The sequence below is a fragment of the Pseudoliparis swirei genome, chromosome 18 (genome assembly GCF_029220125.1).
Source record: "Pseudoliparis swirei isolate HS2019 ecotype Mariana Trench chromosome 18, NWPU_hadal_v1, whole genome shotgun sequence".
Classification (NCBI taxonomy): domain Eukaryota; kingdom Metazoa; phylum Chordata; class Actinopteri; order Perciformes; family Liparidae; genus Pseudoliparis; species Pseudoliparis swirei.
In genome coordinates, this window is record NC_079405.1 from 518,800 (window position 1) to 529,839 (window position 11,040).

The 11,040-nt window shown below is 45.2% G+C and overlaps 2 protein-coding genes across 3 annotated transcripts in view; one reads left to right on the top strand and one right to left on the bottom strand.

Moving 5' to 3' along the window:
* Positions 1 to 10,555, top strand: part of nicn1 (nicolin 1) — an 11,112-nt gene extending 557 nt beyond the window's left edge. The window contains exons 2-7 of one of the 2 annotated variants that reach the window (XM_056437996.1): positions 174 to 6,630; positions 7,435 to 7,608; positions 8,092 to 8,205; positions 8,453 to 8,521; positions 8,647 to 8,751; positions 9,177 to 10,555. In XM_056437996.1, coding sequence (XP_056293971.1) covers positions 4,510 to 6,630; positions 7,435 to 7,608; positions 8,092 to 8,205; positions 8,453 to 8,521; positions 8,647 to 8,751; positions 9,177 to 9,218 — 2,625 coding nt within the window. In that variant the 5' untranslated portion in view covers positions 174 to 4,509 and the 3' untranslated portion in view covers positions 9,219 to 10,555. The remainder of the gene's footprint in view (positions 1 to 173; positions 6,631 to 7,434; positions 7,609 to 8,091; positions 8,206 to 8,452; positions 8,522 to 8,646; positions 8,752 to 9,176) is intronic. The other variant, XM_056437997.1, reaches the window with a different exon arrangement.
* LOC130208718 (uncharacterized) lies at positions 9,232 to 10,674 on the bottom strand. The gene is made up of 2 exons (XM_056437998.1): positions 10,414 to 10,674; positions 9,232 to 10,381 (listed from the first exon to the last, which is right to left on the bottom strand). Exon 2 carries the CDS (start codon positions 10,369 to 10,371, stop codon positions 9,232 to 9,234), a length of 1,140 nt encoding a protein of 379 aa, XP_056293973.1. The 5' UTR covers positions 10,372 to 10,381; positions 10,414 to 10,674.
* Positions 10,675 to 11,040: the final 366 nt, after the last annotated feature.

Genomic DNA, 11,040 nt, shown 5'->3' on the forward strand with positions numbered 1-11,040 from the left:
GCATGATTTCATTTGTTATAATAATTTAGTTTTAAAAGATTAAAAAAGGTAACTGAATTTTAAAAGACTGATCTCAATAGTGTGGTACAGAAGAACCGGAACTAGACGGAGTGCCACTACAGTTTAGTCAAAAAAAATTAGCTTAGCCGAGTTTCGCTGGATTACCTGGACAGGTGGGGAACGCAGCCAGCGGCCGCTCGAGTGGAGCGGGCTGGAGGCGCGCGGTGGAACGGGTGATCCATGGAGCTACGAGAGCGCAGCCAGTCTGCCGCTCGTGTCAACGGACTGGAAGCTAACGTCGGACCTGTGAATCCATTGAAGTATTCTACGAGATCAGGTATCGAAAACTCCTTTTTATCTTTGAGTATTATGAAGATACGAAGATATACGGAGGATTGGAGGAAAACGAAAATTAATCTGTAACTGCTCAATGCTGAAAATAGCAATGTGATGCACCGTTGTGAGAACCTACAGTGATACGCCTATATGCAGTCAATGCGGAGGTTTTGGCGATTTTTGAGAAGCTGTTTTTGCACTCGTTTGTTAAAAGAAAAGAGCTTTTGAACGGAGGCATACAACTTGAGCACTAACTCGGCAACGTGTACGATGGCTGATGGGGAAGAGAGAGGTGTGGAGGATGTGACGGCGAAGGGAAGATCACGTAAGCCATAAGGCATTAGAAAACCAGTTGCAGAAATACATTGCATTGAGGAGACGCAAATTAGGAACTCTGACGAGCACAATAAGGCAGTTTGAGATACTAATGAGTGATGCTGGAAATGTCCAAAATGTGCAAGATGCGATGGAAAACGATTTTGCAGAGTTGGTAGGAGAGTTCAGGAGTCTCAACAGTGAAGTTGCAAATCTTTTAGATGAGGATGAAAGAACATTTGACCAGGATAATTGGTTTGAAATGAAAATGGCACCAATCAGAAAATTTATGAAAGAAACTAAAAGATGGATAGCAGTTGTGCATGAATCAACACCAGTGCTGCCAATGGAAAATGTACAGCAAAAAGAATTTGATATAGTGGATAACCTGCAAGAAGCTGTTAGACCACATGACAGTATTTCCCAGGCAGGAGATAGAAATGCAGAAGGTGGTAGCCTATGTGGAACACAAGTCATGCAACATGCGCATCACGTGTTTCATCAACACGGGTTCTACAGGAAGCACAACATGCAGCCCTGCTAGAACGTGCCGCAGCACTGAAGAAAAAGCAAGAGCTTGAATTTAAATCTGCTAGAATCCAAGCTGAAAAAGAAGAATTAGAGATGAAAACAGCATTAGCTGAAAGTCAAGCAAAATTAAAGGTGCTTAAAGAATATGAAAGATCTGAAGATGGTTACAGTTACCATATGCCAGTGCAACAATTACAATTTGGGAAAGTGGTGAAGGAAATGGTTAGCATAAGGATACCGCAACAAGCTAACACAAACGTTCACATTCAACCATCAATGCTGCACTCGCAACCATCACCGCCTCAGTCAGCCACAAGTCATCAGTCTAACACTCAAGTGGACAGAAGTGATGACATACTAAAGGTCATGCAAAGGCAGAATGTAATCACAGAGCTACTTGTAAAACAACAACAGCTGTCTCAGCTACCAACAAAGGACATTCCTGTGTTCCAGGGCGATGCGCTACAGTTCAAGTCTTTCATCAGAGCGTTCGAACATGCGATAGAACAGAAGACTGACAATGAACAGGATCAATTGTACTTCGTGGAACAGGATACAGCCGGTGAGCCCCAAGAGCTTGTCCGCAGCTGCACTCATATGACACAAAGCAAAGGCTACCTTGAGGCAAAGCGGCTACTTCATAAGCACTACGGGGACGAATTACGGATTGCCAGCGCGTATATTGATAAAGCACTAAAATGGCTGCAAGTGAGGTCCGAGGATGAAAAGGCACTGAGTGCTTACGCAATGTTCCTGATTGGATGTCTCAACACCATGACGGACATTGAATACTTGGAGGAGATGGACAACCCTATCAATCTACGGACAATGTTGTCCAAATTGCCGTACAAAATGAGAGAATGTTGGCGGGCTGTAGCTTTCGATATCAAAGAGCGAAGTGGCAGAAGAGAAAAGTTTGCTGACTTGGTGAAATACATTGACCGTCAAGCTAAAATAGCATCAGATCCACTCTTTGGTAATATACTAGACAGCCGCCCATCTACGAGTGGAAAAACAGAACAGAACGAGAGGTATCCCCCAAAAAAAGAAATACGTGGAAGCAGCTTCGCCACCAATGTTTCAGCAGAAAGCAAAGGGCCTCAAGAAACGCATGCTGAGCCAGCGATCTCAAGCAAAACCACAAGCGCCTTCGATAAGCCGTGTCTGTACTGCCAGCAGCCTCACACTCTTGCTGCATGCTGTACAATCAAAGCTCAGCCACACAAAGAACGAGTGGACTTCTTGAAGTCAAAGGGTTTGTGTTTCGGATGTTTAATTCCTGGTCATCTCAGCAAATTCTGCAATAGAAGAAGTGAATGTAAAGAATGTAAGTTGAAGCATCCGGACATTCTGCACATAATCAAAGAAGGATCTGCTGTGCCTGAAAAGAAAGAAGATGCTCATGGAAGCCAAGTATCGTGTGCTCAGGTTTCTGTCCAACAAGAGTCTTGTAGCCTCACAGGGGCTGGAGAAGCTGAATGTGTGTTGTCAATAGTACCGGTGAAAATTAAATCAAAGAAGAGTAATAAGTGTGTAGAAACACGCCTTCTTAGACCCAGGAAGCACAGCAACCTTCTGTACGGAAGACCTACAACGAAAACTGAATGTTAAAGGAAAACCGACACAAATACTTCTCAGCACCATGGGACAAGACAAACCTGAAGAACCAAAGCTCATGAACAGTTTAGCTATCTCAGACCTTGAAGTGTGCGGATGGGAAGACAGCAGCTTCATTGACCTGCCGAAGGTGTTCACACAAAGAAACATATCCGTGCACTCTGGAAACATACCTAAGAAGTCAGACATCCAGAAGTGGCCTTACCTCAGAGAAGTGAGTTTGCCAGAGATACAAGCTGACATAGGCCTACTTATTGGAGCCAACTGTTCGAGAGCCATGGAGCCATGGCACGTCATCAACAGTCAAGATGGAGGGCCGTATGCTGTCAAGACCGCCATTGGCTGGGTGGTGAATGGACCCATAAGAAAAGAATTGGAAGACGAAGAGAGTGAGTCACCTCATCTATCAGTGAATAGGATCTCCGTGATGGAAATAGAGAAACTTCTAGTCGAACAGTACAACACTGATTTTCCAGAGCGAAAGTACGATGACAAAGAAGAGATGTCCCAGGAGGACAAGCAGTTTTTGCATTCGGTGCAGAAGACGACAACATTCGAGAGTGGGCATTACTGTGTTGGACTGCCACTCAGGAACGAGAAGGTCAAAATGCCCAACAACCGATGCGTCGCTGAACAGCGCATAACCTGTCTGCGACGAAAGCTACAGAAGAATCCTGAGTTCTTGGAGGACTACAAGAGCTTCATGCACACGATCATTGAAAAGGGCTCCACCATTCAAGTTCCACCACATCAGCTGAACCGTGACGACAACAGGGTGTTCTACATACCACACCACGGTGTTTATCATCCGAAGAAGAAAAAGCTCCGGGTGGTTTTTGATTGCACTGCCTCCTTCCAGGATCGATCCTTGAACAGTGAGTTACTTCAAGGGCCCGACATGACCAACACATTGGTTGGTGTCCTCTTAAGATTTCGTGAGGAACCTGTGGCGATAATGGCGGACATTGAGTCAATGTTTTATCAGGTTAAAGTGCCAGAACATGACGCAGACCTTCTACGTTTTCTTTGGTGGCCAAACGGCAAGTTGACTGAACCTGTGGAAGAATTCCGGATGGCAGTGCACCTCTTCGGAGCCACCTCTTCGCCGAGTGTTGCCTCATATGCGCTAAGAAGAACTGCTGAAGATCACAGAGATGTTGCATCCCCAGAAGCCGTTCAGACAGTCCTCAGTAACTTCTATGTGGATGACTGCTTGAAGAGCCTAGCAACAGTAGATGATGCAGTGACCTTAGCAAAAGATCTACGGACTTTGTGTGCCAATGGGGGCTTTACTTTGGCAAAGTGGATGAGTAACAGCAGGAAGGTGTTGCAGTCAATCCCAGAGACTCTCAGAGCTAGTGAAGTGAAAGACCTGGACCTGAGACACGACGCTTTGCCAGTTGAAAGGACCCTCGGTGTCCAATGGGACACAGAAACCGATCATTTCACATACCGAATGAAGCTGCAAGACAAACCAATGACCAGAAGAGGCATCTTATCAGTTGTCAATTCCATCTACGACCCCCTCGGCTTTGTGGCCCCGGTCATCTTGCCAGCTAAACTCCTGTTGAAAGAACTCTGTAAAGAACAACATGGGTGCGATGAAGACGTCAGTGAGAAGCATGCTGAACATTGGAGAAAGTGGATTGAAGATGTTACTTACCTCTCCAACTTTCGCGTGAACAGGTGTTTGAAGCCTTTGGATTTTGGATGCACTGTTGCAGCGCAGTTGCACCATTTTTCAGATGCCTCAGAGTCTTATCTGGCACTGTGTCTTATCTGTTATTGGAGAATACAGTAGGTAAGAAACATTGTGCATTCCTTATGGGAAAATCAAGAGTAGCCCCACTCAAGTTGATCACTATCCCAAGACTTGAGCTGACTGCAGCGGTTGTGGCAGTGAAGGTAGACAAGATGCTACAGCAAGAACTTAAGATCCCACTGCAGCAATCCATCTTCTGGACAGATGGCACTACGGTGCTCAGATACATCGACAGCGAAACAGCCCGTTTCAAGACCTTTGTCGCTAACAGAATTGTACTCATCAGAGAAGCAACCAAGCAGTCACAATGGAAGTATGTTAGGACGACAGAGAATCCTGCAGACCAGGCCAGCAGAGGCCTGAAGGCAAAGAACTTGGTCCAAGGGAGAACCTGGATCAACGGGCCAAGCTTTTTGTTGAACAGTGAAAGTGACTGGCCAGAGCAGCCAGACAGAAAAGAAGAAAGCCTGCCGAACGATCCGGAAGTCAAGAACAAAGTCACAGTCAACGCAATCCAAGTCAAAGAAGATATGGAACCATTGAACGAACTGATAAACTACCATTCAGATTGGCATAAATTGAAAAGATCAGTAGCCTGGATTTTGAAAGTAAAGGAAACTCTGTTGAAACTGAAAGAAGAAAGAAAAGAGTTTTCTCAAACAATCCATCAATCTGAAAAGGACCCTGAAAAGCAAAAGTCAAAATTAGAACAACACATGAAGAAGTACAAAAGAACATTAGGAAAGAAGTCACTTACCCTGGATGATTTAGTTGCTGCGGAATCAGAGATAATCCGATGCAGCCAGAGACAGCAGTTCAGAGAAGAGGTTAAAACCTTGCAGAAGGGCAGACAGCTCAGCCGCAGCAGTCAGTTGTCCAAACTGGACCCCGTTCTCCAAGACGACACTTTAAGGGTTGGTGGAAGACTCAACAAGTCTGCCATGCCAGAAAATGCGAAACATCCAATGATTCTGTCTAAACATAGCAGAGTCGCCACACTGATTTTAAGAGACATACACCAAAGAACAGGACACTGTGGACGCAGTTATGTCTTGGCACAACTTAGACGCAAGTACTGGATACCACAGGCCAATTCTGCGATCCGAAAAATAATCAGCAAATGTACAATATGCCGCAGGATCAATGGAAAGGTTGGAGAGCAGAAGATGGCAAGCTTGCCTGAAGATCGCCTATTGCCAGACAAACCTCCTTTCACGAACACCGGTGTTGATTTCTTTGGACCGTTTGATGTCAGACTGGGCCGGGGTACGGTCAAGCGATACGGCGTGATGTTCACTTGTCTCACACTCAGAGCGGTGCACATCGAAGTTGCAGATAGCCTTGACACTGACTCTTGCGTTAATGGAATTCAACGTTTCATAAGCAGAAGAGGCCAAGTTACCATCATGAGGTCGGATAATGGCACTAATTTTGTGTCTGCTGAAAGAGAACTGAGAGAAGCCATCCAACAGCTGGATAACGTCAAGATTGAAAGAGCCCTGCAACCAAAAGGGATAAAGTGGATTTTCAACAGTCCAGCTGCCTCTCACCAAGGCGGGGTTTGGGAAAGACAAATCCGGACGGTGCGAAGGATCCTTAATTCAATATTGAAAGAACAGACAGTGAATGATGATTGCCTACACACAATATTGTGCGAAGTGGAAAGCATCATAAACGGCAGGCCGCTCACAAGCGTCTCAGATGATGTGAATGACGTTGAGCCTCTGATACCGAACCACTTGTTGTTGCTGAAATGTCAACCCAGCATGCCTCCAGGCATATTCAGCAAAGACGACACATACACAAGAAGAAGATGGAAACAAGTCCAATACCTCGTGGATTTATTCTGGACCAGATGGACACATGAGTATCTTCCACTTCTACAGGAGCGCCAGAAATGGCGGAGGCCTAGAAGAAACTTCATGACCGGAGATGTCGTGCTAGTAGTGGATAGTTCCTCTCCACGCAACTCCTGGCTCCTGGGGAAGGTTGTGGAAACATTGCCAGACTCGAATGGAACAGTGAGAAGAGTGAAGATAAAGACTAAAACCAGCACGCTGGAAAGGCCGGTAAACAAGCTGTGCCTATTGGAAGAGGCCATATCAGAAGAGTGAAGAGAGAAGATACTAGTTTAATAGTTATGGACATTTGAAATATTGTGGCTCTTGCTTGTTGTTATAATATTTAAGTATAATTGCTTAGTCCTCCCGTCTAACCAATTAGGGGCCGGGTAATGTAAGAGCCAATTGCATGATTTCATTTGTTATAATAATCTAGTTTTAAAAGATTTAAAAAGGTAACTGAATATAAATCCTTTTCATTATGATTTGAAAGAATGTTTAATTTAACATATATAATTTAGTATTGTATTTGAAAGCTGAATAATTTGTCTGAATGTGAGCTTCCAATCAGATGACGTCACGTCAGTATAACAGCTGTGTTGGACTGTCAGTCGTGTTTGAGTTCAGAGTGTTGGAAGCGACATAGTTTTTTGACCGTGTGACCATGTACTATACCATTTTTAGTAAACATCATTTTGTATGAAAGAACTACTTGTGTCACTCGCGTTTCAATTAATAGCTTTTTAAAAGACTGATCTCAATCGTGTGGTACAGAAGAACCGGAACTAGACGGAGTGTCACTACAGTCACCTCCACCCAGAACATAGTCACCTCCACCCAGCTCAGTCACCTCCACCCAGAACATAGTCACCTCCACCCAGCTCAGTCACCTCCACACTCTACACACACATTCAATATGAAGCTGGATCATTGGCTGGAGGAGCTTCAGGGCGTGGCTGACCTCTGACCTGTGTAGAGTATTGACCCTGTGATGTCACAGCTACTGGTTCATGACCCCTGTGTGCGCTCCAGATCCAGGAGATCACCTTTAAGAACTTCTACACAGCCTCCGTCACGCTGCGCCTGCTGAGGAGGAGCCCGGGGCAGGAGGCCAGGTGGAGCACCGCCCTGAGGGACCTGCAGCTGATGGAGAACCCCCACACCGAGGCCGGCTCCCAGGACTACTGCTCCATCCACAGGGCGCAGGTGATGGAGGGGCCTCGCTAAAATATATGAGATGAGATGTGACATCACTGTGACATCATTATGTCATCACTGTGACATCACTATGACATCACTGTGACATCACTCTGTCATCATTATGTCATCACTGTGACATCACTATGTCATCACCATGACATCACTGTGACATCACTATGACATCACTGTGACATCATTATGACATCACTCTGTCATCATTATGACATCACTGTGACATCACTCTGTCATCACTGACATCATTATGTCATCACTGTGACATCACTATGACATCAATGTGACATCACTGTGACATCATTATGTCATCACTGTGACATCACTATGACATCACTCTGTCATCATTATGACATCAATGTGACATCATTATGTCATCACTGTGACATCACTATGTCATCACCATGACATCACTGTGACATCACAATGACATCACTGTGACATCACTGTGACATCACTCTGTTGGGTGGGGTCCAGATGCAGGTGGAACCGGACCAGGTGGTGTCGGTGAGGCTGGTCCTGAGGCAGCCGTCCTCCGCCTGGCTGAGCTTCAGCCTGGAAGAGGTCTCCATCTTCCCCCATGTGGAGCCGGTCCGTTCTTGTCTGAAGTTGTACACATGTTGTTGTTGTTGTTGTACGTACAGAGACTGTAATTCATGTGAATTAATGAACATAGTTTAATGTAATCAGAGGAAGGCCAGCAGCACAGCTGTGTTGTTCTGCTTCCCGCCAGCAGGGGGAGCCAGCGCTGCACCCAGAGGATGTTTTATTGTCATCACTTGTTCACAGCTGATTGTTCCTGTTATGACGCAACATGTGACTCCATGTACACCTCCAGGACCCTGAGAAGGAGGTTTCTGATTGGCTGTCGGACCTGACGCTGGAGGAGCAGCCCCCGGGCCTGGAGGTGCGCTCCTCTGTTGTGTCATGTGACGTGTCAATGTGTTCATGGGTAACCTCCCAGAGGACGGTCTCCCCTCACCAGTGAGTTGTGAGCCGTAAGTCTCCTCATGCAGTTGTGGTGGTCTGCAGGGCCTCCCGGACCCCCAGACCGTGTCCTCCAGCCTCCAGCAGATGTGGGCCCTGACGGAGGTGATGCAGACCACCCAGACCACGGCCTCCATCGGGCGCTACAATGTGAGTCTGAAGCTCTGTGAGCAGAACTGTGTCTACATAGATATGTTTTGTATTCATTTGTTTGATCTTTTATTATACATATATATTATATGTATTATTATATACAATAATATAATATTATAGATATTTTAAACTTTTCTGTTTTATTCATATATTTGATTTTGTGTTATATATATCTTATATTAGGTATGTATATATTTTTTGGTAATTTACTTTTAATTATATATATATTATTATATACAATATTATTATAATTATATTATATATTTATTTTTTCGTTTATTTTGTATTATATATATATATATTATAATATGCTTATATATATTAATATATTTAATATATATTAAAGACAAATGTGAAGTTGTTCCTGTTCTGTTGGATGAGTCTGGGTCTCCATGACGACGTGTACCTGTGTCCTCCTCCAGGTGGACGGATGCTACGACATCAACCTGCTCTCCCTGACCTGAGGCGGCCTCGAGCTCAGGAGAACCACGTAGAGACAGAACGTAGAGACAGAACATAGAGACAGAACCACGTAGAGACAGAACGTAGAGACAGAACGTAGAGACAGAACATAGAGACATAGAGACAGAACATAGAGACAGAACCACGTAGAGACAGAACACGTAGAAACAGAACGTAGAGACATAGAGACAGAACATAGAGACATAGAGACAGAACATCGAGACATAGAGACAGAACACGTAGAGACAGAACCACGTAGACAGAACCACGTAGAGACAGAACATGTAGAGACAGAACATAGAGACAGAACACGTAGAGACAGAACACAGAGAGACAGAACACAGAGACAGAACACGTAGAGACAGAACCACGTAAAGACAGAACACGTAGACAGAACCACGTAGAGACAGAACATAGAGACACAACCACGTAGAGACAGAACATAGAGAGACAGAACCAGGTAGAGACAGAACACAGACAGAACACGTAGAGACAGACCACGTAGACAGAACCACGTAGAGACAGAACACAGACAGAACCACGTAGAGACAGAACACGTCGAGACATAACACGTAGAGACAGAACATAGAGACAGAACGTAGAGACAGAACACGTAGAGACAGAACACAGAGACAGAACCACGTAGAGACAGAACACGTAGACAGAACACGTAGAGACAGAACACGTAGAGACAGAACACGTAGACAGAACACGTAGACAGAACACGTAGAGACAGAACCACGTAGAGACAGAACATAGAGACAGAACACGTAGAGACAGAACATAGAGATAGAACACGTAGAGACAGAACCACGTAGAGACAGAACACGTAGAGACAGAACACGTAGAGACAGAACGTAGAGACAGAACGTAGAGACAGAACATAGAGACAGAACACGTAGAGACAGAACACAGAGACAGAACACAGAGACAGAACACAGACAGTACCACGTAGACAGAACACGTAGACAGAACACGTAGAGACAGAACACGTAGACAGAACATGTAGAGACAGAACACGTAGAGACAGAACATAGAGATAGAACACGTAGAGACAGAACCACGTAGAGACAGAACACGTAGAGACAGAACCACGTAGAGACAGAACACGTAGAGACAGAACATAGAGACAGAACACGTAGAGACAGAACACATAGAGACAGAACCACGTAGAGACAGAACACGTAGAGACAGAACCACGTAGAGACAGAACACGTAGAGACAGAACCACGTAGAGACAGAACACGTGTTGCGTACTGGTGTTTGTTGTGACTTCAAGGAGCACCTGAACATAAGCTTATCTATTTATTTTAAAGTATTAAAGACATGTATTTATACATTGAGGTTTACCTTCATTACTGTTCATACCACCACCTGTTCTCTCTCCTGATTAGTGTTGTTCCAAAAAGAGAGAACCCTGTTGTATTTGGTGAATGCTTAAAAATAATAAAAAAGTCAGGGTGACGTAGAATAGACCTTCATGCCACCGGACTAACAGGTGGAGCTGTGGGCGGAGCCTGTGGAACCAGTCTAACACCAACAAGTATGTGGAGATATTAATAAATCTAACTTGATGTTGTTCAGAGGCTGCGTGGAGTCTCCACAATGAGGCCGACAGGTACTGGACTCAGAGGAACTCTGGTACTGGTTTCAGACCGGGTCAAAACCAGCAGGTCACATAGGAGTAGGGGCCAAACCCAGTCAGAGCAGGTCGAGGACGGAGGGGCCGAGGGACGCCGGACAGGTCTGCACCAACACACAGGGAGGCAAGGAGGGAGGGACTGAGGAGGGAGGGACTGAGGAGGGAGTGGGCAACAGGTGAAC